Source organism: Mesocricetus auratus, unplaced genomic scaffold (genome assembly GCF_017639785.1).
Source record: "Mesocricetus auratus isolate SY011 unplaced genomic scaffold, BCM_Maur_2.0 Super-Scaffold_100003, whole genome shotgun sequence".
In the NCBI taxonomy this organism is placed as follows: Eukaryota; Metazoa; Chordata; class Mammalia; order Rodentia; family Cricetidae; genus Mesocricetus; species Mesocricetus auratus.
This window is the reverse complement of record NW_024429188.1, coordinates 10590240-10618004: the sequence shown is the minus strand read 5'-3', so window position 1 is coordinate 10618004 and position 27765 is coordinate 10590240. Positions and strand designations below refer to the sequence as shown.

Genomic DNA, 27765 nt, shown 5'->3' with positions numbered 1-27765 from the left:
ATGTAGACTATGTCTTCTTATTACCACATGGAAGCTTCTCAAAATCAACGACATACTTGGCAACATATCAAACCTCAGCAGGTACAAAAAAATGGAATAACTCCATGCATCTTATCACACCACCATGCATTAAAATTAGAACTCAACAACAACACTAACTGAACAAACCCCACAAACTCATGGAAATTGAGTAATGCACAACTGCACCATTCTTGGGTCAAAGAAGAAATAAGTAAGAAATTAAAGACTTCATAGAATTCAATGAGAATGAAGACACAACATATCCAAAACTATGGAGCACTTAGAAAGCAGTGCTACAAGGGAATTTCATAGTACTAAGTGCCCACATGAAGAGACTGGACAATAGTTGTACTAGAGAATTAACAGCACAGCTGAAAGCTCTAGAACATGAAGAAGCAAACTCCCCCAGGAGGAGTAGACACGAGGAAATAAACAAACTGAGGGCTGAAATCAATAAAGTAGAAACTAGGAAAACAATATAAAGAATCAATGCAACAAACAGTTGGTTCTTTGATAAAATCAACAAGATAGACAAACCTTTGTCCAAACTTACCAAACAGCAGAGTGTGAACATGCAAATTAACAAAATCAGAAATGAAAAAGGAGACATAACAACAGACTCTGAGGAAATTCATAGAATCATCAGGTCATACTTTGAAAACTTGTCCTCCACAAAATTCAAAAATTTAATGGATAATGAGAATTTTCTGGATAGCTATAACTTGGGAAAATTAAATCAAGAACAGTTAAGCAGTTTTAATAGACAGATAACCCCTATGGAAATAGAAGCAGTCATCAAATTCTCACAAACATAAAAAGCCCAGGTTCAGATGGCCTCAGTGGAGAATTCTTCCAGAAATTCAAATAGTACCTTATACCAATTCTAAAAATATTCCACGCAATAGATGCAAAAGGGTCTTTGCCAAACTCTTTCTATAAGGCTTCAATAACCTAGTTCCCCAAGCCACACAAAGACACAACTAAGAAAGAGAACTTCAGACCAATATCCCTCATGAACATTGATGCAAAAATACTCTATAAAATACTGGCAAATCAGATCGCAGAACACATCAAAACAATCATTCACCATGATCTAGTAGGATTCATTCCAGAGACGCAGGGATGATTCAACATACAAAATCCATCAATGCAATAATCAATTTTGTATGGAAAAACAAAAGACCCAGGATAGCCAAAAAAATCTTACTCAACAAAGCGACAACTGTAGGCATCACCATCCCTGACCTCAAGCTCTGTCATAGAGCTGTAGTCCTGAAAACAGTTTGGTATTGGCACCAAAATAAACAGGTAAACCAAATGAATCCAATTGAACACGCTGATGTCCATATATGTATGAATATCTGATCTTTGACAAGGAAGCTAAAAATATACAATGGAAAAAGAAAGCATCTTTGACAAATGGAGCTCGCATTATTGGATGCTGGCATGTAGAAGAATGCAGATAGATCCATGCCTATCATCATACAAAAAACTTACGTTCAAATGGATCCAAGACTTCAACATAAATCCAGCCACACAGAACCTCTTAGAAGAGAAAGTCGGTGTCACCGTTGAATGAATTGTTACAGGAGGTAGCATCCTGATTTTAACAAGAGTAGCACAGACAGTGAGGTCAAAAATTAATTCCTGGGACCTCCTAAAATTGAGAAGCTTCAGTTAGTCAAAGGTCACAGTCAGTAAGATACAAAGACAGCCCACTGAATGGGAAAAGATATTCAGTAACCCGACATATGACAGAAGGCTGACCTCCAAAATTTACAAAGAACTCAAGAAGCAAGTCTCCAAAACACCAAAGGATGCAAGTAAAAAGTGGGCTACAGAACTAAATAGAAAATTCTCAATAGAGGATTTTATAAAGGCTGAGAGGCCCTTGATAAAGCACTCAGCATCCTAACCCATCCAGGAAATGCAAATCAAAACAACTCTGAGATACCATCTTAGTCCAGTCAGAATGGCTAATATCAAAAACAAAAATGACAATTTATGCTGAAGACGTTGTGGTGAAAGGGGAACACTCCTCCACTGCTGGTGGGAGGGCCAACTCATACAGCCACTTTGGAAAACAGTATTGAGATTCCTCAAAAAAATGGGAATAAACCTACCACAAGACACAGCAACTCCAATCTTAGGCACATACCCAAAAATTCACACTCATACAACAAGGATATCTATTTCACTATGTTCATAGCAGCATTATTTGTAATAGCCAGAACATGGAAGCAACCTAGATGCCCCTCAACCAAACAGAGGATAGAGAAAATGTGGTACATTTACACAATGGAGTACTATTCAGCAGACAAAAACAATGGAATCCTGAAATTTACAGTCAAATGTATGGCACTAGAAGAAACCGTCTTGAGTTAGGTCACAAAAAGAGAAACTTGGCATATACTCTCTCATATATGGATTTTAGACATATATATGGGGAGTGCCAGCCTGCAATCCCATGGCTAGAGAGTCTGGGAAACAGAACCTTCATTCAATAGCTGTTAAAAGCAGAGGCAGATTCCCACAGATAAACACTTACCTGAACTCAAGGAATCCAGTGACAGAGAGGGAGGACTGATGAGCAAAGAGGTTGAGACTGGGCTGGTTTAAATCCCAGAAACAGATAACTCAGACAAGGGTTAGTTCTTGAATCCCAGACTGATACCTAGGAATCCAACTTGGGACTGATCAAGAACCCTGAATGTGGGTGTCAGTTAGGAGGCCTAGGTAATATATTGAGCCTTGGGTAGTAGATCAGTATTCATCGCGGTTATAAAAATGGACCATGGGCTCCCGTCCACCAATGAGAGATGCAATCTCATCCTGGACTCTTTGGGGACGGTCTAGGCCCTTCCCTGGATGAAAAGACAGTCTATGGACACCCCCATGGAAGGTCTCAACCTCCCTGGGGAAATGACCGTATATTGAGTGGTTGGGTGGAGGGGAGGTAAAGGGAGAGTGACCTGGAATTGACATGTGAAGCAACCTTGTTTCTAATTTAAATTTAAAAAATAAAAATGTGTATATGAAAAAGAAAGGAAAACCTTTTACAAATAGAGGAGGAAAAAGTCTAGACAGACCCATAGAAACAAGTTCATTCTTTATTTAGAACAAGTTGGCCACTACAGGAATTTTCTGTGTAGAAGTCTCTTCTAGGTGCCTTCTGACAGATGTTCCAAATGCAGGAGTCCTCAGTTTAGACGTCTACTTTGGAAAATTTGGAAGCACGCTTGGCCTTCACCTGACTCTGTAGTTTCAATGTACTTATCTCAGAGAGAAAGCTAATCACACCAAAGAGTGACATGGTGGTTGTTATGATCCCCAATGGGAACACAGCAGTATAATGCTTGATTATCAAGGCTTCCTTTTTAACTGGAAAGTCAGGTGGAAAGTCAAGAGTGGTTTGACCATAATGATCTACAAGGTGGTTCCAGCTCACAGAAACAAAAGTGAAGAGGCTGCTCACACACAAAACTAAGGTAGAGACCTTGTAGCAATATATCTCCATCTCCACAAGGGGGTCTTTCGTGAAGCTGATCTTAATGGCCATTGCAGTGAAAACCAGAACTACAGGCTTCATCAAAATAGCCCATACTAAGAGATTCGCTGCATACTGAAATTCGGGGGACATGGTCCAGGTGGAATTGATAGGAGTGTGAACCAGAATCTTGATTACAGTCCCTGAGACATTAAGCTCTTGAAGGTAATGAGCTTCCCAGAGTCCAAACGACACAAACTGCACAGCATTGTCATCAAATTCCCACAGGCGCCAGTATGGGTAGCTTGCAATGACTATGTCAAACATGAAAGCAGATATGCAGCTAAGGAGCCCATTCAGCTTTAAGATGCAGTCCTTATCATTGAGCAATCTGAAGAAGAGATTGAACAAGTATATAAGTAAGCCAGGATCACAAGGGAAGCTAGAAAACAAAACTGTTCATGTTTAACATAGCATGTAGCACTCATGACTTGTCCCTACTCTCATAGAGTTGTATTTTATTAGTATCTCCATGTATTAAGTTTCACAATACTACAAGAAACAGTATAAGAAACCCTAAATTCCATGTCTCTAGGAGCAGTTCGTTCTCTAAGACATATTTATTAGCATTTTTACTGTAGGTATCAAATACTGAAATGGGCACACTTGTTAGCTAAGAATTTTAATGCTTGGACTTCACAGTGAAAAGATTTTGCAATATCTCATTAAGGTGATGCTTGTTTCTACTGTGTTTTCAATGCAAAAATATAATAAATATCTTAAAGGAGAGGTATAAGCAGAACAACGCACAAATGCAATTTCTAAATTACGGAAGTGGAGGGTTATATGCCTATTGCCAATTGATGTTTGCTAAACAAATAAACACATTGAAAATATACCAAAGTTTACTCCCTTTCATGTCTAAGTCCCATACTTTTACACACACACACACACACACACACACACACACACACACACACACACACTCACATGTAGATGTTTGCAGGGTTGTGTGAACTATATCAACTTGTGAGTATTCCTTCCTTGGAGCTGGCTATTACTCCACAATGTCTGTGGCGTATGCATTTAACTTAGAGTTGACAGTTTCTATACAACTTGGGAAGTTATATCAGCAAAATGGGTTTTCAATGATGGTGAATTGACTGACATCCTGCCCACACCCTCTCTCTGTCAAAGTAGATTTGAGGTAGTGGACTAAAGGAGCATTGCTTTTTGAAGCAGAAATGGAATTAGGGTTGAGAATTCAGTTATTACAGACAAATGAGCTAAACTGTGATCTGATTCTATCCCTGTTTGTTTTCCAAGGAGGATATTCATGTATTTAGAGAGATTCAACCAAAAACCCTCAGGGTAACTCAATTTTAGTTTTTACCTTTGAATGGTGCTGATGGTGAGGAGATCCATTTGAAATATGCTGAGATCATATATATCTTCCAAATATCATGAAGTGTTTCAAAAAAGGGAGTCACACAAGAGGTGATCTTCGGTAAAAAAAAAGAAGTGCTGTTAAACATATACTTCAGCCTACAATAGTGTCTCACTGACAAACCCCCGATTCACAATAACCTATCCTTTCCTGTCTTCTCTTTGATTCATTGGTGTCTCTTTTATACACTTCGGGATGTTGTCCCATCTGATATTTCCATCCTTCCAATGATATCCACACAATATTTATCTATCTGATAGATTGGACACAGCACAGAGAATATAATTCGCATGCTCAACTTCAAGTATCCGTACAGACATAAATGTCATTGCAGGCTCCACAGCCCTCATAGAAACCCAGAGCCTCCCAGCTCTTATGATATTCCGCAGGATTTATTCATCCAGAAATCATGTCAAAAGTAGCAGAATCATATGTCAGTTGTTTCTATGGCCCTCTTTGTCCTGTGAAATTGAATGAGATTAATAAAAACTGCATAGAAAACATACAATACTTGCCTCTCTCTCTTCTTTGAAGTCCAAATGTTAGTGACTGCCAAGGATAAGATAAGCGACTCTAGAAATTTTCATGTTTCCATGGTCACTAGAGATGAATGGGAGATTATGAGCAGTGAACCAGTGTCATGACATATAGTCTTAAAGGAGCAGAGCAGACAATGTTACTCTTATATGTCAAAGTTTAAATGAGTAATTAATTGATTTAATTTTAAATTAAAAATTTATCATAATGTACAATTGGATCAGAATATACACTATAATTTGATCATTATTTGCACTTTTGTCATCTTTTTCAAGGTCATTCTCCAGCTACATATTAACCCAACTGCATGGGAATTGGTTTATGGTCTGGATAAGTCCCATACTGGCCTCATAGCCATCAGTCTGGGGTCCATGATCTCCCCCTTGTTATGGTTAGCTGCTTTTGTGGGTTTCACCAGTCTGGTATTGACCCCTTTGCTTATCATTCCTTGGTATCGGCAGCTGGATTCCTGGAGTTCAGTTCACTGCTTACTTGTGGGTGTCTGTCTCTGCTTCCATGAGCACTGGATGAAAGTTTAGGGTTTGGCTTTTTGTGAAGTGGTACCTCACTCAGAATACCTTTTCTAGTGTCTTCCATTTTCCTGCCAATTTCAAGGTTCCATTGTTTTTTTTAAATTTTTTTTTTACTTTTAAGTTTAAATTTAGATTAGAAACATGGTTGGTTCACAAGTCAGTTCCAGGTCCCTCTCCCTTTCCCTCCGCTCCTCCCGTGACCTCTCCTCAATTCCCGCATTATCCCCTCATTTCCCAGGGAGGGTGAGGCCCTCCATGGGGGTGTCTATTGTCTATCATTTCATCCAGGGCAGGGCCTAGACCCTTCCCAGAAGAGTTCAGGGTGAGAGTTCATCTCACATTGTTGGATGGGAGTCCAAAGTCCATGTGTATAACCAGTATGTATAATGATCTACTGCCCAAGGCCCAATAGATTACCTAGGCCTCCTCACTGACACCCAGATTCAGGGGGTCTTGATCAGTCCCATGTTGGATTCCCAGGCATCAGCCTAGGATTCAAGAGTTAACCCTTGTCAGGTCAGCTGTTTCTGGGGGTTAAACCAGCCCAGTCTTAACTCCTTTGGTCATGAGTCCTCCCTCTCTGTTACTGGCTTTCTTGAGTTCAGCTCAGTACTTAGCCTTGGCAGTCTGCCTCTTCTTCCATCAGCCACTGAATGAAGGTTCTGTTTCCCAGACTGTCTGGCCATGGGATTGTAGGCTGGCCCTCCCCAGATCTATGTCTGAAATCCATATAGGAGAGAGTACATGCCATGCTTCTCTTTTTGTGACTGCGTTACCTCACTCAGGATGGTTTTTTCTCGTGTCATCCATTTGCCTGCAAATCTCAGGATTCCATTATTTTTCTGCTGAATAGTACTCCTCTGTGTAAATGTGCCACATTTTCTTTATCCACTCTTCAGTTGAGGGGCTTCTAGGTTGCTTCCAAGTTCTGGCTATTACAAATAATGCTGCTATGAATATAGTGGAACAGACATCCTTTTTATATGAATGGGCATCTATTGGACATAGGCCTAAGAGTGGGATTGCTGGGTCTTGTGGTAGGTTTATTCCCATTTTTCTGAGGAATCTCCCTACTGATTTCCAAAGTGGCTGAACCATTTTTCACTCCCACTAGCAGTGGAGGAGTGTTATCTATTCACCACATCCTCTCCAGCATAAATTGTCATTGGTGGTTTTGATTTTAGCCATTCTGACAGGAGTGAGATGGTATCTCAGAGTTGTTTTGATTTGCATTTCCCGGATGGCTAAGGATGTTCAGCACTTTCTCAAGTGCCTCTCAGCCATTTTAGACTCCTCTATTGAAAACTCTCTATTTAGTTCTGCCACACAATTTTTAATTGGATTCTTTGGTGTTTTGGAGATTTGCTTCTTGAGTTCTTTGTAAATTTTGGAGATCAGCCCTCTGTCAGATATGGGGTTAGTGAATATTTTTTCCCATTCTGTGGGCTGCCTTTTTGTCGTGCTGACTGTGTCCTTTGCCTTACAGAAGCTTCTCAGTTTCAGGAGGTCCCATTTATTAATTGTTCATCTACTGTCTGTGCTAGTGGTGTTATGTTCAGGAAGCTGTCTCCTGTACCAATTCGTTCAAGGGAACCAACCACTTTTTCTTCTAAGAGGTTCAGTGTGGTTGGATTTATGTTGAGGTATTTGATCCATTTGGACTTAAGTATTGTGCATGTCAATACACATGGATTGATCTGCAGTCTTGTACATGCCAGCCTCCAGTTATGCCAGCACCATTTGTTGAAGAAGCTTTCTTTATTCCATTGTATATTTTTAGCTTTTTTGTCAAAGATCAGATGGTCATACGTGTATGGGTTTATATCAGGATTTTCAGTTTGATTCCATTGGTCTACTTGTGTATTCTCGTGCCAATACCAAGCTGTTTTCAGGACTATAGCTCTATAAAGCTTGAAGTCAGGGATGGTGATGCTTCCAGACGTTGCCTTGTTGAACAGGGTTATTTTGGCTATCCTTGGTTTTTTGTTTTTCCATACAAAATTGATTATTGTTCTTTCAAGGACTGTGAAGAATTGTGCTGGGATTTTAATGGGGATTGCATTGAATCTGTAGATTGCTTTGGGCAGGATTGCCATTTTTACTACATTGATCCTACCTACCCAAGAGAATGGGAGATCTTTCCATTTTCTGAGGGCTTCTCTAATTTCTTTCTTAAATTTTCAAAGTTCTTGTGATACAGGTCTTTCACTTGTTTAGTTAGCATTACCCCAAGGTATTTTATGTTGTTTGTGGCAATTGTAAAGGGTGATGTTTCTGTGATTTCTTTCTCAACCCTTTTATCTTCTGTATATTAGGGCTACTGATTTTCTTGAGTTGATCTTGTAGCCTGCCACTTTGCTGAAGGTGTTAATCAGCTATATGAATTCCCTGGTAGAGTTCTTTTGGTCATTTATGTAAACTATCATATCATATGCAAACAGTGAAAGTTTGACCTCTTCCTTCCCAATTTGTATCCCTTTGTTCCCCTTTTGTTGTCATATGGCAATGGCTAGAACTTTAAGTACAGTTTTGACAAGGTATGGAAAGAGTGGACAGCCTTGTTTTGTTCCTGATTTTAGAGGAATTGCATTGAGTTTCTGTCCACTTAGTTCGATGTTAGCTGATGGTTTACTGTATATAGCTTTTATTAAGTATGTTCTTGTTATCCCAGATCTCTCCAAGACCTTTACCATGAAGGGGTGTTGGATTGTGTCAAATGCTTTTTCAGCATCTAGTGAGATGATTGTAGGAGGAAGTCTGATGCCGCCATTAAACATGTGACTTATTAGAGGCGCATACAGACGAGGTAATAAAAGGGCGGTTTACCACACCACTAACCACACCGACTTTAGGCAGGACTAAAGACATATACGGCTGGACGTAAAGACATATACGTATGTAGGCAGAACTACGTCACTAGCCAGGCCCACTTTTGGGCATGGCTAGGGGCGTTACGGGGGAAGGCATAAAAGAGAGCACACAGGAAGTCTCGGTCTCTTTTCCTGGAGTCCGGCTTCTGGTCCGGCAGCTAGCTGAGAACTGCTTGGCTCCTCTGGGTTTGGTATCTTGTGAGTAATTTTCTACATTAAATACTTAGCTTTACTGTCAGTAATTGTGTGTCGCGTATCGTTACAGTGTCCGTTGAAGCCTACAGATGATCATGTGATTTTTGTTTTTCAGCTTGTTTATATGGTGGATTACGTTGATGGATTTTCGTATGTTGAACCATCCCTGCATCTCTGGGATTAAACCTACTTGATCATGGTGAATGATTGTTTTGACGTGTTCTTGGATCCAATTTGCTAGTATTTTATTGGGTATTTTTCATCAATGTTCATGAGGGATATTGGGCTGAAATTCTCTTTCTTAGTTGTGTCTTTTTGTGGCTTGGGGATCAAGGTTATTGAAGCCTCATAGAAAAGAGTTTGGCAAAGACCCTTCTGCTTCTATTGCATGGAATACTTTGAGAAGAATCAGTATAAGCTGTTCTTTGAATTTCTTGTAGAATTCTGCACAGAGAATTCATCTGGACCTGAGCTTTTTTTGGTTGGGAGACTTTTGATGACTGCTTCTATTTCCATAGGATTTATAGGTCTATTTAAATTGCTTATCTGTTCTTGATTTAATTTTGGCAAGTGATAGCTATCCTGGAAGTCGTCCATTTCCTTTAAATTTTCGAATTATGTGGATTACAGGTTTTCAAAGTATGACCTGATGATTCTCTGAATTTCCTCAGAGTCCGTTGTTATGTCCCCCTTTTCATTTCTGATTTTGTTAATTTGCATATTAACTCTCTGCTGTTTGGTAAGTTTGCACAAAGGTTTGTCTATCTTGTTGATTTTCTCAAAGAACCAACTCTTCCTTGCATTGATTCTTTGTATTGTTTTCCTAGTTTCCATTTCATTGATTTCAGCCCTCAATTTGATTATTTCCTGGCATCTACTCCTCCTGCGGGAGTTTGCATCTTCATGTTCTAGAGTTTTCAGCTGTGCTGTTAATTCTATAGTACAACTATTGTCAGCATCTAGTTATGCCAGCAACATTTGTTAAAGATGCGTTCTTTGTTCCATTGTATATTTTTAGGTTTTTTGTAGAAGATCAGATGTTAATACATGTTTGAGTTAATTTCATGGTGTTCAAGCCAATTCCATTAGTCTACCTGTCTGTTTTTGTGCTAATACTGACACATACCTGGCGTCAGTTTCTTTCCTTGAGGACAAATTCTATAGGCTATTTCTTTAATCTGTCAGTCCTAAACCATGTGGCTTAAACTGCCAAGTACTGATGTTTGCTGGGGATAGAAATTGGCCACTCATTCAATTATGTCTTCAACAACATTCTGTTCTTCACTGTATAAGCTTGGCTATTCTGAAACTGGATCTCAACACTAGACTTGCCTGGAACTCAGTATCAGTAAACCACTGCTTCAGGAGTGCTGTGATTAAAGGCTTCCACCAACATGACAGACTATGAACTTTTCTTTAATTTTCTTCAGAAATTGGAAACATAGCTTGGTTGGATCTTGCCCCAATGCCATCAAAACTGTTTCTCCATTTATTATTTGCTTATCTCTTTGAACACATAATTTGGCTCCATTACACCTTCTGGTGTTCTTTATTCCGTCCAATATTTTTTCTTTATTGTCTTGCTCCTTGTCATTATGTAGATAACCACAAAAGAGAGCATGCACTAGGTTGTTTTGAGATTGCTTCTGTTGAAGATATTAATCTAAAAATCTCCAATTTACCCTCAGACAGAGACTTTGGACAAAAAGCAGCCACTTTCTTAACTAATATGTGCAAAAACTATCTATATCTGTAAAAGATAGTAAATTCTTCTTCTCTGAGTGAATTTCTCTTTTGAGTGAGCCCCCATAGTTCAAATAACTATTAGTACTGTGTCTCCCACGCTCCAATTTGTATGGTCTATTAAGCATCAATTATAGCACTCCAATACTTTCCAGTCCCAAAGTACCATAGTACAAATTCTTACAAATCACAAAATTGACAGGTCTATAACAGGAATATACCAGAAGCTGGTACTGATTTTTTTAGTTAGTGTTTTTATTACTGTGAAGACACACCTTGACCACAGCATATCTTATATGGAATACATTTAATTGGCTCACTTACAATTTTAGAGTATCAGTCCATTGTCATCATGGTGTGAAACAAGCCTGGGACCATGGCAGGTTGGAGCAGATATGCTTCTGGCTATATCTTGATCAAAAGGCAACAGAAAGTCAATTGAGATACTGGTTATATGCTCCTTTACTGCTGGTGGGAGTGCCAACTTGTACAGCCACTTTGCAAATCAGTATGGAGATTCCTCAGAAAAATGTTAAAGTTTAAATTTAGGATCAGCCATCAATACATCACACATGAACTTTCTTTAGGACACACTACAGCTACTCTGCGACAAGCATCAAAGTTGCTTATGGATGATTTTATATATATAAAATCACTTACCAAAATTAAACACAAACACATAAGCAATTTCAGTAGACCTATAACCCCTAATGAAATCGAAGTGGCCATCTCAAGTCTCCAAACAACAAAAAAGTCCATGTGCAGATGGCCTCAGTGCAGCATTACACCACAAATTAAAAGAACAACTTATATAAAACCTCTTCAAAATATTCTATGTAATAGAAGCAGAAGAGTCTTTGCCAAACTCTTTTTACAAAGATTGATAACCTGGATACCCAAGCCACACTGAAACACAACTAAGAAAAAAAATTCAGACCAATATCCCTCAGGAACATTGTTGCAAAAAAGACTCAATAAGATACTGGCAAATTGGATCAAGGAACATATCAAAAATTCATTTATCATGATCAAGTAGGTTTTATTCCAGGGATGCAGGGGTGTTTCAACCTACAAACATCCATCAACACAATCTACCATATAAAAAGGCTGAGAAACAAAAATTACATGATCATATCACTTGGTGCTGAAAAAGCTTTTGACAAAATCCAGCTGCAGGTCTAGAGTGAACCTTGACTAAACCTATGTGACAAACTTCTTGTGTTTCTTATAATAGAGCCAGAGTTGCCTAAGCTCTTTAAATCTCAGAAGACTTTTAGTGACTCCCATACATAGGAAATTGCATGGTTTACTCTTTTATAGTTTGGTTATTCTTTTGTTTGATCATAAGGCTGAGCTTATTTTTCCCCCTTAGTCAAAGGATGTTTTTACTTGATTTTGTTTTTACATTTATCTATGTTTTACAGGAGACAAGAGATGATAGACTATGGACATTTGAAAAAGCAGAAATTATTTTAAAGACAATGAAAATTTCACATGTTTAAATTTTAAAAATTATGGCTTTGTTTTTATTTTTTGAGACATGGCTTCTCTGTGTATCAATGGAGCCTCTCCTGAAACTCATTCTGCAGAACAGCTTTGCCTTTATTTCACAGAGATCTGCCTACTTTTGTCTTCTGAGTGGTGGGTTTAAAGATGTGTGCCAACACCTCCTGGAAAATTATGTAACATTAAGTACCACAAGATTAATTGATACGTGGAGGACGACCAAGGCAGAAAAGGATATGACTTCATAGTGATGCATTTTTGTGAAGTGTGTAAGAAAATAGCTGTGATAATTCATAATTTTCCAACTTGACATAATCGATAAGCTTGGGTCATCTGGAAGGAGGAAACCTTCACTGAGAGAATGTGTCTGATTGACCTGTAGGGAAGACTGTGAAGCAATATATATACCATCAACTCCCCATGGGAAGTGATGCTTCTCATGGGGATCATCAAAATCTGTCACATTATTTGTGAAAGGGCCTAATCCCACCTCTTACATGTGACTAGGCTTGGAGAGTATTCCTCCTAGTGAAATGGGTGTCCAAAGTCCATTTATGCACAAGGGATAAATACTGGCTACACTACCAGAGGCCACATAGACTGCCCAGTCCTCCTAACTTACACCAACATTCCATCCTGAGTGAGGTAACCCAGACACAGAAAGAGAAACATACTATGTACTCACTCATATATGGATATTAGACATAGAGCAATGGATTACCAGCCTACAACCAATACCTTCAGAGAAGCTAGGTAACAAGAAGGACCCTAAGAGAGACATTCATGTTTCTCCAAAGTAGGGGAAAGGGGCATCATCTCCCAAGTGTCAGAGAGGAAGGAGTGATAAGCAAGTTGGTCAAGATAGGGCTGGTGAAACCCACAGAGACTTTCTGTTGGCAAGATTTCCATGAACTGTGCAAGTGAGAATATTAGACACTGGGATATAGATAGTTCAGGGGGCATTGACTCTGTGAGAAGTGACAAAGGAACACTACTGCTGCAACATGAAGGCTAGGCAATACTTCAAAGTGTAGGAATGGAGCAGATCCAGGGAGACCAGGGTCAAGCTGTTGGCGGGACCAGGTACAGCAAGCCCTATATCCGGTCCTGTGTTCCAGTGCCTGGGGATCACCTGGGAACTGCACAGAGCTTCCAATCCCAGCAGGAGACAAACACCCCAGATTCCAGGTCTTCTCTCACACCAACGAGACCAGAAAACTAGCAGATCCATGGGACCAGCTGTTCTGGCTGGACCAGGTAAAACTGGCCCTGCATCTGGGCCTGTGTTTCAGTGCCTGGGGATTGCCTGGGAACTGCACAGAGCTTCCAATCCCAGTGGAGCCCAAACACCCCAGAATCCAGGTCTTCTCTCCCATTAACGAGACCAGGAACCCAGCAGATCCAGGGAGACCATGGGACCAGCTGTTCTGGCTGGACCATATACAACAGGGCTTGTATCCGGGCCTGTGTTCCAGTGCCTGGAGATCACCTGGGAACTGCACAGAGCTTCCAATTCGGGAGGGAGCCAGGTGCCCCAGATTCCAGATCTTCTCTCCCACCAGCGAAACCAGAAAACCAGCAAATCCAGCAAAACAACCAGGAGAACAGTTGGGAGGCTAAGCACCCCAGATTCCTGGTCTTCTTCTCCACCCACGGGACCAGAACGAAGACATGGAATAGAAGATCTACAAGATTATTGGACTTGCTAGCCCCACCAAAAGGGAACTCTGGTCCCCTAACTACCACCAGTAAGGGGCTCTTTCTGCACCCACCAGAAGAAGAGGTGGGAAAGGGACAACACAAATACACACTTAGCAAAAGAAAAGCAAATATGACTGCCAGATTCTAGCAACTACACACTGGTAAGACTCCAACATTCTAATGCAAAAGAAGCAGAAGAGAATGACCTTAAACCCACCTTCATGAAAATGATAGAGGCCCTAAAAGAGGATATAGGAAAATTCCTCAAAGAAATGGAAGAAAAAACAAAACAAAAAATGCAAGACATGGAAGAAATAACCAACCAAAAAAGGCAGGAAATGGAAGAAGAAACAAAGCAAAAATGCAAGAAATGGAAGAAAAAAACCAAAAAATTCAAGAACTAGAAGAAAAAACAAAAAATCCAAGAACTGCAAGAAAAAGCAAACAAAAAATGCAAGAAATGGAAGAAAGAGCAAACTAAAAAGGCAAAAATTGGAAGAAGGTAGAAACCAAAAAATTCACAAAATGCAAAAAATGATTGAAAAGATAAACCGAAAATTGCAAGAAACAATGCAAACAGTGCAAGGCTTGAAAACTGCAATAGAGACAATAAAAAAACATAATCTGAAGAAAGGCTGGAAATAGAAAAGCTGGGCAAACAGTTAGGTACTAATGATACAAGCATTACCAACAGAATACAAGAGATGGAAGAGGGAATCTCAGGTGTTGAAGATACACTAGGAGAAATGGATTTATCAACCAAAGAAAATCTTCAGTACAACAAATCCCTAACAAAAAAGCTCCAGGAAATATGGCTCACCATGAAAAGACCAAACCTAAGAATAATATGTATAGAAGAAGGAGAATAAAACCACCTCAAAGGGCAGAAAACATATTCAACAAAATCATAGAAGAAAACTTTCCCAACCTTAAGAAACAAATGCCAATGAAGGTACAAGAAGCTTACAGAACACCAAATAGAGTGGATCACAAAAAAAGTCCCCTCGCCACATAATAATCAAGACCCCAAATATACAGAATAAAGAAAGAATATTAAGAGCAGCTAAGGATAAAGGCCAAGTAACCTACCAGAATTACACCTGACTTTTCCATGGAAATTCTGAAAGCCAGAAGGTCCTGGATAGGTATTCTACCAACACTAAGAAACCATGGATGCCAGCCCAGATTACTATACCCAGCAAAGCTCTCAATCACTGTATATGGAGAAAACAAGATATTCCATGACAAAACTAGATTCAAGCAATACGTATCCACTAACCCAGCCCCACAGAAAGTTTGGAAGGAAAAATCCAACCCAAGGAAGTTAACTACAACCAGAAAAACATAGGCATTAGAGAATCCCTCTCTACCAACAGCCAATAGAACAAAGGGGTGAAATTCCACACATAATTCCACCACAAACAACGATTTCAAATCAAAGAAGAATGAGCAATAAATGGTCATTAATATCCCTCAACATTAATGGCCTTAACTTACCCATAAAAAGACACAGACTAGCAGAATGGATTCAAAGACAGAACCCTTCCTTCTTCTGCATACAAGAAAAACACCTGAACCTCAAAGAGAGACATTACCTGAGAGTTAAAGGTTGGGAAAAATTCCAATCAAATGGACCCAAGAAAGAAGCAGGGGTAGCAATGCTAATATCTAACAAATTAGACTTTAAAATAAAATCAATCAAAAGAGATGCAGGAGGTCATTACATACTCATCACAGGCAAAATTCACCAAGAGGAAGTGTTTATCCTGAACATCTAGGCCCCAAATACAAATGCATCCACATTCGTAAAAGAAACATTACTAAAACTTAAATCACATATAAAGCCCCACATACTTATAGTGGGAGATTTCAACACATCACTCTCACCACTAGACAGGAATACCAGAGAGAAACTCAACAAAGAAGCAATGGGTCTAATAGAAGTAATGACCCAACTGGGATTAACAGACATCTATAGAAAATTTTATCCATATAAAAAAGAATATACCTTCTTCTCACCACCACATGGAACCTTCTAAAAAATTGACCACATACTTGGCAACATATCAAATCTCAGGAGCTTCAAAAAATTGCAATAACTCCATGCATCTTATGAGACCACCATGCTTTAAAATTAGAATTCAACAACAACACAATTTGCAGAAAAACTACAAACTCATGGAAATTGAATAATGCACAACTGCACCATTCCTGGGGCAAAGAAGAAATAAAAAAGAAATTAAAGACTTCCTAGAATTCAATGAGAATGAAGACACAACATAACCAAACCTATGGGAAACTTTGCAAGCAGTGCTACGGTGGAAGTTCGTAGCATTAAATGCCCACATGAAGAAACTGGAGAATCGTTATACTAGAGAATTAACAGCACAGCTTAAAGCTCTAGAACACAAAGAAGCAAAATCCTCCAGGAGGAGTAGATGCCAGGAAATAATCAAATTGAGGGCTGAAATCAATAAATTAGAAACTAGGAAAACAATACAAAGAATCAATGAAAGGAAGAGTTGGTTCTTTGAGAAAATCAACAAGATAGACAAACCTTTGCGCAAACTTACCACACAGCAGAGAGTTAATATGCAAATTAACAAAATCAGAAATGAAAAGGGGGACATAACAACGGACTCTGAGGAAATTCAGAGAATCATCAGGTCATAATTTGAAAACCTGTACTCCACAAAATTCAAAAATTTAAAGGAAATGGATGACTTCCTGGATAGCTATCACTTGCATAAATTAAATCAGGAGTATGTAAGCAATTTAAATAGACTTATAACCCCTATAGAAATAGAAGCAGTCATCAAAAGTCTCCCAACCAAAAAAGAGCCTAGGTCCAGATAGCCTCAGTGCAGAATTCTAGCAGACATTCAAAGAACAGCTTATACCAATTCTTCTCAAAGTATTCCACGCAGTAGAAGCAGAAGGGTCTTTGCCAAACTCTTTCTATCAGGCTTCAATAACCTTGATCCCCAAGCCACACAATGGCACAACTAGGAAAGAGAACTTCAGACCAATATGTCTCATGAACGTTGATGCAAATATACTCAATAAAATACTGGCAAATCAGATCCAAGAAAACATCAAAACAATCATTCAACATGATCAAGTAGGTTTCATCCCAGTGATGCAAGGATGGTACAACATACAAAAATCCATCAACGTAATCCACCATATAATCAAGATGAAAAACTAAAATCACATGATCATCTCACTAGATGCTGAAAAAGCCTTTGATACGATCCAACACCCCTTCATGATAAAGGTCTTAGAGAGATCTGGGATACCAGAAACAAACTTAAACATAATAAAAGCTATATACAGTAAACCAACAGCCAACATAAAACTAAATGGACAGAAACTCAACGCAATTACTCTGAAATTAGGAACAAGACAAGGCTGTCCACTCTCTCCATACCATTCCAACATTTTACTTGAAATTCTAGCCAGAGCCATACAACAACAAAAGGGGATCAAGTGGATACAAATAGGGAAGGAAGAGGTCAAACTTTGACTGTTTGCTGATGATATGATAGTTTACGTAAATGACCCAAAGAACTCTACCAGGGAACTCTTACAGCTGATTACCACTTTCACCAAAGTGGCAGGCTACAAGATCAACTCAAGAAAACAGTAGCCCTACTATATACAGAAGATAAAATGGCTAAGAAAAAAATCAGAGAAACATCACCCTTTACAATTGCCACGAACAACATTAAATACATTGGGGTAACACTACACAAACAAATTAAAGAGCTGTATTGCAAGAACTTTGAATCTTTAAAGAAAGAAATTAAAGAAGCCCTCAGAAAATGGAAAGATCTCCCATGCTCTTGGATAGGTAGGATCAATGTAGTAAAAATGGCAATCCTGCCCAAAGCAATCTACAGATTCAATGCAATCCCCATTAAAATCCCAGCACAATTCTTCACAGACCTTGAAAGAACAATAATCAATTTTGTATGGAAAAACAAAAGACCCAGGATAGCCAAAACAACCCTGTTCAACAAGGTAACGTCCGGAGGCATCACCATCCCTTACTTCAAGCTCCATTATAGAGCTATAGTCCTGAAAACAGCTTAGTATTGGCACAAAAATAGACAGGTAGACCAATGGAATCAAATTGAAATCCCTGATATCAACCCACACACATATGAACATCTGATCTTTGACAAAGAAGTTAAAAATATACAATGGAACAAAGAAAGCATCTTCAACAAGTGGTGCTGTCATACCTGGAGGCTGGTATTTAGAAGAATCTGGATAGATACATTTTCATTGCCATGCACAAATCTTAAGCCCAAATGGATCAAAGACCTCAACATCAATCCACCTACCTTGAACCTCTTAAAAGTGAAAGTGGGTGGTACCCTTGAAGGAACTGGTACAGGAGACAGCTTCATGAACATAACACCAGTAGCACAGACAGTAAGATCATCAATAAATGGGATCTCCTGAAACTGAGAAGCTTCTGTAAGGCAAAGGACAAAGTCAGCAAGACAAAAAGGCAACCCACAGAATGGGAAAAAATATTCACTAACCCCACATCTGACAGAGAGTTGATCTCCAAAATTTACAAAGAACTCAAGAAGCAAGTCTCCAAAACACCAAAGGATCCAATTAAAAATGGGCTGCAGAACTAAATAGAGAATTTTCAATAGAGGAGTCTCAAATGGCTGCGAGGCACTTGAGAAATTGCTCAGTATCTTAGCCATCTGGAAAATGCAAATCAAAACAATTCTGAGATACCATCTCACTTCTGTCAGAATGGCTAAAATCAAAACACCAATGACAATTCATGCTGGAGTGGATGTGGTAATAGGAGAACACTCTTCCATTGCTAGTTGTAGTGCCAATTGGTTCAGCCACTTTGGAAATCAGTAGGGAGATGCCTCAGAAGAATGGGAATAAACCTACCACAAGACCCAGCAACTCCACTCTTAGGCATATATCAAATAGATGCCCATTCATACAAAAAGGATGTCTGTTCCACTATGTTCATAGCAGCATTATTTGTAATAGCCAGAACTTGGAAGCAACCTAGATGCCCCTCAACAGAAGAGTGGATAGAGAAAATGTGGTACATTTACACAACAGATTACAATTCAGCAGAAAAACAACCTTGGAAACCTGAGATTTGCAGGCAAATGGATGACACTAGAAGAAACCCTTCTGAGTGAGGTAACTCAGTCACAAAAAGAGAAACATGGCATGTACTCTCTGCTATATGGATTTTGGAAACAGTTCTGGGGAGTGCCAGCCTACAATCCCATGGCCAGAGAGTCTGGGAAACAGAACCTTCATTCAGTGGTTAATGGAAGAAGAGGCAGACTTCTACAGCTAAGCACTGAGCTGAACTCAAGGAATCCATTGACAGAGAGGGAGTACTGATGACCAAAGGAGTTAAGATTGGGCTGGTGTAACCCCCAGAAACAGCTGACCTGACAATGGTTAGCTCTTGAATCCCAGACTGATGCCTGGGAATCCTGTATGGGACTGATCAAGACCTCCTGAATATGGGTGTCAGTGAGGAGGGCTAGGTAGTCTATTTAGCCTTGGGTAGTAGATCAGTATTTATCCCGGGTATACAAATGGACTTTGGACTCCCATCCAACAATGAGAGACACAGTCTCACCCTGAACTTTTGGGGGAGGATCCAGGGCCTGCCCTGTATGAAATGACATACTATGGACAACCCCATTTAGTTCCTCACCCTCTCTGGGGAAATGAGGGGATAATGGGGGGGTTGGTTAGAGAGCACGTGAAGAGGCGAGGGAAACGGAGAAGGACCTGGAATTGACATGTGAAACAACCTTGTTTCTAATTTGAGTTTAAATTTAAAAATAATACATATATATATAAAGAAAATAGATGCCTTGAGAGAGGGAGTCAGTAAAGGTTTGGATAGAGGTTTGGCACAGTGGAAAAGTTAGGTGATCCACAGGGATGATCCCAACTAAGAATCTAGGCAGTGGTGGAGAGGCTGCCTTTGATGCTCACCCCTATAATGAGATTGATGACTACCTTCATTGCTGTTCCTAGAGTCTTCAACCAGTAGCTGATAGAAGCAGAAACAGGCACCCACAGCTGAACACTGAGCCATACTCCTTAATTCAGTTGGGGACAGGGAGGAGGGATGAGTAAGGAAACCATGACTGTTGGAGAAACACACGTAAACAGTTGACCTCACCTAGTAAGTACATGAAGATCCTGGTTGTAAAGATAGGAAAACAGCATTGGACCTAACCAAGTTCTCTGAATGTGGGTGCTAGCTAGGAGGCCATGGCAGTCTATGTGACCTCTAACAGTGGATCCAGTGTTTATCCCTAGGGTACAAATGGACTTTGGGAGCCCACTCCCTATAGAGAGGTACTAATGCAGCCAAATACAAGAAAGAGGGCCTACTCCCTCCCCCAAATGATGAGACAGATTTTTATGCCCCCACTTGGATGGCCCCAGTATCCTTGGTGATTGTGTAGGGGAATGGGTTGGTGAGTTTGTGGGGGCATGGGATAATAGGAGGGCAACAAAATGGGGGATTGATATGCAAAAAAAGAGTGCTTCTACAATTAAAAAAAGAAAATTAAAAAAAAAGTGGGCTAGAGAACTAAATAGAGAATTCTCAATAGAGGATTCTATAAAGGCTGAGAGGCACTTGAGAAAGTGCTCAGGATCCTTAGCCATCTGGGAAATGCAAATCAAAACAACACTGAGATACCATCTTAGTCCTGTCAGAATGGCTAATATCAAAAACACCAAGGCAATTTATGCTGGAGAGGTTGTGGTAAAAGGGGAACACTCCTAAACTGCTGGTGGGAGTGCCAACTCATACAGGCACTTTGGAAAACAATATTAAGATTCCTCAGAAAATGGGAATAAACCTACCAAAAGACACAGCAACTCCAGTCTTAGGCACATACCCAAAAATTCACACTCATATAATAAGGACATCTATTCCACTGTGTTCATAGCAGCATTATTTGTAATAGCCAAAACTTGGAAGCAACCTCTATGCCCCTCAACCAAAGAGAGGATAGAGAAAAGGTGGTACATTTACACAATGGAATATTATTCAGCAGAAAAAAATGAATTCCTGAAATTTGCAGACAAATGGAAGGCACTAGAAGAAACCATCTTGAGTGAGGTAACTCAGTCACAAAAAGAGAAACATGGCATATACTCTCTAATTTATGGATTTTAGACATATATCTGGGGAGTGCCAGCCTACAATCCCATGGCCAGAGAGTCTGGGAAACATAACCTTCATTCAATGGCTGATAGAAGCAGAGGCAGATTCCCACAGCTACCCACTGAGCTGAACTCAAGGAATCCAGTGACAGAGAGGGAGAACTGATGAGCAAAGAGGTTAAGACTGGGCTGGTATAAACCACAGAAACAGCTGATATGTCAAGGGTTAGCTCTTGAATTCCAGACTGATGCCTGGGAATCCAGCATGGGACTGATCAAGACCCCCTGAATGTGGGTGTCAGTGAGGAGTCTTAGGTAGTCTATTTAGCCTTGGGTAGTAGATATAAATGGACCTTGGGCACACATCCAACACTGAGTGATGCAATCTCACCCTGGACACTTTGGGGAGGGTGTAGGCCCTTCCCTGGATGAAATGACAGCCTAAGGACACCCCCATGGAGGGTCTCAATCTCCCTGAGGAAAAGAGGGGATATTGATGGGTTGGACGGAGGTTGTGGGAGGAGGGGAGTTAAAGGGAGAGTGACCTGGAATTGACATGTGATGCAACCTTGTATCTAATTTAAATTAAAAAATATGTATATGAAAAAGAAAGGAACACCTTACACAGATATAGGAGGAAATAGTCTAGACAGACCCATAGAAATAAGTTCATGTTTTATTTAGAACAATTTGGTGACTACAGGAATTTTCTGTGTGAATATGAAATCTCTTCTAGGTGCCTCTTGACAGATGTTCCAAATGCAGGAGTCCTCAGTTTAGACCTCTACTTTGGAATATTTGGAAGCACCCATGGCCTTCACCTGACTCTGTAGTTTCAAAGTACTTATCTCAGAGAGAAAGCTAATCACACCAAAGAGTGACATGGTGGTTGTTATGATCCCCAATGGGAACACAGCAGTATAATGCTTGATTATCAAGGCTTCCTTTTTAACTGGAAAGTCAGGTGGAAAGTCAAGAGTGGTTTGACCATAATGATCTACAAGGTGGTTCCAGCTCACAGAAACAAAAGTGAAGAGGCTGCTCACACACAAAACTAAGGTAGAGACCTTGTAGCAATATATCTCCATCTCCACAAGGGGGTCTTTCGTGAAGCTGATCTTAATGGCCATTGCAGTGAAAACCAGAACTACAGGCTTCATCAAAATAGCCCATACTAAGAGATTCGCTGCATACTGAAATTTGGGGGACATGGTCCAGGTGGAATTGATAGGAGTGTGAACCAGAATCTTGATTACAGTCCCTGAGACATTAAGCTCTTGAAGGTAATGAGCTTCCCAGAGTCCAAACGACACAAACTGCACAGCATTGTCATCAAATTCCCACAGGCGCCAGTATGGGTAGCTTGCAATGACTATGTCAAACATGAAAGCAGATATGCAGCTAAGGAGGTCATTCAGCCTGAAGATGCAGTCCTTATCACTGAGCAAACTGAAGAAGAGATTGAACAAGTACATAGGTAAGCCAGGATCACAAGGGAAGGTAGAAAACAAAATTGTTAATGTTTAAAAATAAGGTAGCACTCATGACTTGTCCCTGCTCTAATAGAGTTGTGTTTTATTAGTATCTCCATGTATTAAGGATCACAATACTACAAGAGACAGTATAGGAAACCCCAAATTCCATGTCTCCCAAGAGCAGTTCACTCTCTAAGACATATTGATTAGCAATTTTATTGTAGGTATCAAATACTGAAATGGGCATAATTGTTAGCTAAGAATTATAATGCTTGGACTTCACAGTGAAAAAAGATTTTGCAATATCTCATTAAGGTGATGATTCTTTCCATGGTGATTTCAATGCAAAAATATAATAAATATCTTAAAGGAGAGGTATAAGCAGAACAATGTGCAAATAAAAATTTTAAAGTATGGCAGTGGACATCTATATGCCTGTTGGAAATTTTTGTTTGCGAAACAAATAATCACAATGAAAAATAAACCACAGGTTACTGCCATTCATGTCTACGTCCCATATTTGTATACTCACAAACACACACAGTCACATGCAGATGTTCTCACGGTTCTAGGAACTGTATCAGCTTGTCAGTATTCCTTCCCTGGAGCTGGCTAGTACTCCACAGTGTTTCAGGAGTATGCATTTAACTTAGAATTGGCAGTTTCTATACAACTTGGGAAGTTATATCAGCAAAATGGGTTTTCAATTGATGGTGAATTGACTGACATCCTGCCCACACCCTCTCTCTGTCAAGGCAGATTTGAGGCAGTGGACTGAAGGAGCATTGCCTTTTGAAGCAGAAATGGAATTAGGGTTGAGAATTCAGTTGTTACAGACAAATGAGCTAACCTAGGAGGATCTGATTCTATCCCTGTCTGAATTCCATGGAGGAGATTCATCCGTTTAGAGAGATCCAATTAAAAACACTCAGGGTAACTCAATTTTAGTTTTTATCTTTGAATGGTGCTGGTGTTGAGTGGATCCATTTGAAAGATGCCAAAATCATATATATCTTCCAAATATCACGAAGTGTTATAAAAAGGGAGTCACATAAGAGGTGAATCACCTTCGGGAAAAAAGTTCTGTTAAACATATACTTTGGCATACATTAGATTTTCACTGACAAACCCCTGATTCACAATAACCTATCCTTTCCTCTCTTCTCATTGTTTCATTGGTGTCTCTTTTATACACTTCGGGATGTTGTCCCATCTGATATTTCCATCCCTCCGATGAGATCCACACAATATTTATCTATCTGATAGATTGGACACAGCACAGAGAATGTAATTCGCATGCTAAACTTTAGGAATCCATACAGACATAAAGGGCATTGTAGATTCCAGAGCCTTCATAGATACCCATAGATTCCCAGCACTTATGATATTCATCAGGATTTATTCACATGGAAATCATGTCAAAAGTAGCGGAATCATATGTCAGTGGTCTCTTTGGCCCTCTTTGTCCTGTGAAAATGAATGAGATTAATAAAAACTGCATAGAAAGCATAAAATACTTGCCTCTCTCTCTTGTATGAAGTCCAAATGTTAGTGACTGCCAAGGATAAGATAAGTGACTCTAGAAATTCTCATGTTTCCATGGCCACTAGAGATGAATGGGAGATTATGAGCAGTGAACCAGTGTCATGACATATAGTTTTAAAGGACCAGAGCAGTTAATGTCACTCTTACATGTCAAAGTTTAAATGAGTAATTTTTTTGTCTTTTTTGAAGAATTTTATTTTTTAAATATTTTTTTATTATTTTAATTTTAAATAGCTTGTTTTACATGTCAATCCCAGTTCCCTCTCCCTCCCCTCCTCCCGTACCCCACCCCATCCCCCCCATCCTCCCACCCTATTGCCAAGTCCTTCCACATAGGGAATATCTACAGTCGGTCATTTCACTCAGGGTCGGGTCCAGGCACTCCCCTAAGAGTCCAGGCTGAGAGAGCATCCCTCTTTGTGTTATGGACACACAATATCTGTTAGTATTCGAGGCATAAACACTGATCCACTGCTCAGGACCAGGCTTCCTCACTGACTCTCACATTCAAGGGGTCTGGATCAGTCCCATGCAGGCCTCCCAGCTGTCCTTCTGGGGTCCAAGAGTTCTCCCCTGTTCGGATCATCTGTCTCTGCTGGTTTTGCCAGTCCATTCTTTGCCAATTTGCTCATCGCTCGTCGAATGCCCATTCCTGATAATGAACTTGATATCTATAACCATCCTGGAGCCTTCATCCAGTGACAGATGGAAGCAGAGGCAAACACCCACAGTTAAATACTGAACTGAACCCAAATGAGTAATTAATTGATTTAATTTCAATTTAAAATTTTTCTCATGAAGTACAATTGGATCAGAATATACACTATAATTTGATTGTTATTTGCACTTTTGTCATGTTTTTCATGATCATTCTCCAACTATGTACTAGCCCAATTGCTTGGGCATTTGTTCATGGTCTGGATATGTCCCATACTGGCCTCACAGCCATCACTCTGGGGTCTGTGATCTCCCCCTTGTTGAGATTAGCTGTTTTTGTTGGTTTCACCAGTCTGGTCTTGACCACTTTGCTTATCATTTCTTCCTATCTGCAACTGCGTTCCAGGAGTTCAGTTCACTGCTTTCTTGTGGGTGTCTGTCTCTGCTGCCATGAGCACTGGATTAAGGCTCATGGCTTGTCTTTTTGTGAAGGGGTTACCTCAATCAGGATAGTTTTTCTAGTGTCTTCCATTTGCCTGTAAATTTCAATGTTCCATTGTTTTTTTGTTTTTTGTTTTTTGTTTTTTGTTTTTTTGGTTTTTACGAGACAGGGTTTCTCTGTATTGTTTTGGAGGCTGTCGGTCCAGTCCAGCCTCGAACTTACAGAGATCTGCCTGCCTCTGCCTCCCGAGTGCTGGGATTAAAGGCGTGCACCACCACCGCCCAGCCCGCCACTGTTTTTTTTTTCCTGCTGACTAGTAATAAATTGTATAAATGTACCACAATTTGTCAATCCACTCTTCTGTTGAGGGGCATCTAGGTTGCTTCCAGCTTCTGGCTTTTACAAATAAAGCTGCAATGAACATAGTGGAACAGATGTTCTTGTTGTATGAATAAGCATCTTTGGGTGTATGCCTAAGAGTGGAATTGCTAAATCTTGTGGTAGACTGATTCCCATTTTCCTGATTAATCTCCATACTTATTTTGAAAGCGACTGTATGTGTTGGCATTATCACGAATGGTGGAGGATTGTTCCCCTTTCTCCACATCCTCACATTGGTGTTTTTGATTTTAGCCATTCTTACAGGAGTAAGGTGGTATGTCAGATTTGTTTTGACTTGCATTTCCCTAATGGCCAACGTTGTTGAGCACTTTCTTATGTATGTGTCTCACAGCCATTTTACATGCCCCTGTTGATAATTCTCTATTTAGTTGTGTACCCCACTTTTTAATTGCATCCTTTGTGCTTTGGAGACTTGCTTCTTGAGTTTATTTTTCCTGTTTCATTTATTTTAACTCATGCTTTTCATTTTCTCTTCATTCACTTGAAGCACTCTTCATTCAATCTCCACATTGTTGAGTAAATACTTGGGTTTTCTCTCCTGTTTCTTTCAAGCACTGTTGCTCTAAGGCCAGGAAGGATACATGGGGTTATTTCGACTCTTCTAATTTTTTTAAAAGTACTTTAGAGAGGGAGCCATTATAGGTTGGAGGAGAGATCTGGCACTAGTGAGATCTTCAAGATCTACACGAATGACACCAACTGGCATTAAGTCTACCTTAAATGCCCTCCCATGATGGTTTGAATGATTACTGCCTTATATATAATCCTAGAACTCTCATCCAATGGCTGATAGAGACGGAGGCAGAAACCCACAGCTGTGAACCGAATTGAACACCTGGAACCCACTTGCAAAGAGGAGTGATGACCAAGGGATTCAAGATCATGCTTGCAAGGCCCTCAGTGGCAGCTGACCAAAACAAGGTGCATCACATTGACCCCAGAATGATGAGTGGGGAGCCAGCATGGGACTGATCCAGACATCCTCCCACCAAACCTGGATGACAGGGAGGAGGCCTTGGCAATCTGTGGGACCTTGGAGACAGGAGCAGTAGTTATTCCTGACATACAGAGGGACTCTGTGAGCCCATGCCACATGGAGAGATGCTCTCTCAGCATTGACAAATGGGGAAGAACTTGGGCCATTCAAAGGGTGATGTGAAGGACTCTGCAAATCCCTCATGGTGGTCCTTGCCCTCCCTGCGGAGTCGAGGGGGGATGGAGTGAGGGTGAAGTGTTGGAAGTTTTGGGAGGTGGGGGAGGAGGGGAGGGAGAGGGAACTGAAAATGACATGCATAAAAAGTTAAAAAAATAATATGGGAAAAAGGAAGCCACATGGTGACTTCACATCTACTATGCAGACATTGTCGTTTAACCAAGGATTTCTGTACCTCTGTAACCTGTCAAATATATATAAAATATGAGTCCAAAAAAGGGAAAAGAAATCACAATTGCCAAGTTCCTAAAGAAGAAATTTATTGTAAACACTTACTAAGCTTGAAGGAATATCTTTGTTAGTAGACATAATTGTTGGAATTGCAACAAAGGCATACAACATTACCATAGAAAATTTGATAAAGAATTGACATTGCCTTATATGATAATGTTACTAAAACTGCAAATTTTCTAAGGGTCACATTAATGAAGAAAAACTTCTGCTACAAAAATTGGCACACACACAAATAGGAGGCTAGGTTAATTAACTGTTTCTTTTTTCTTTTTTTTTCTTTTTAAATTTAAATAAGAAACGAGGTTGCTTCATACATCAATCCCAGGTTCTTCTCCCTTTTAGTCTCCTTCTCCCTCAACCTCCCTCCAAACCCCCAGTACACCCTCCTTCCCCAGAGAGGGTTAGGCCCTACATGGGGTATCCATAGTCTGTCACTTCATCCAGGGCACGACCTAGACTCTCCCCCAAGAGTCCAGTATGAGAGTGCATCTCTCATTGTGGGATAAAAACCCAAAATCCATTTGTATTCAAGGGATAAATATTGATCTACTACTCAA

General features: G+C 40.0%; 2 protein-coding genes across 2 annotated transcripts; both read right to left on the bottom strand.

The window, feature by feature from the left end:
- Nucleotides 1-3127: 3127 nt before the first annotated feature.
- Nucleotides 3128-5006, bottom strand: LOC121139816. Its single transcript, XM_040743811.1, has 2 exons — nt 4902-5006; nt 3128-3899 (listed from the first exon to the last, which is right to left on the bottom strand). The coding sequence occupies exons 1-2, from the start codon at nt 4931-4933 to the stop codon at nt 3227-3229; spliced, it is 705 nt and encodes a 234-aa protein (XP_040599745.1). The 5' UTR covers nt 4934-5006; the 3' UTR covers nt 3128-3226.
- A 16946-nt stretch (nt 5007-21952) lies between these two features.
- LOC121139923 lies at nt 21953-22715 on the bottom strand. The gene has a single exon (XM_040743945.1). The coding sequence runs from the start codon at nt 22713-22715 to the stop codon at nt 22017-22019; it is 699 nt and encodes a 232-aa protein (XP_040599879.1). The 3' UTR covers nt 21953-22016.
- Nucleotides 22716-27765: the final 5050 nt, after the last annotated feature.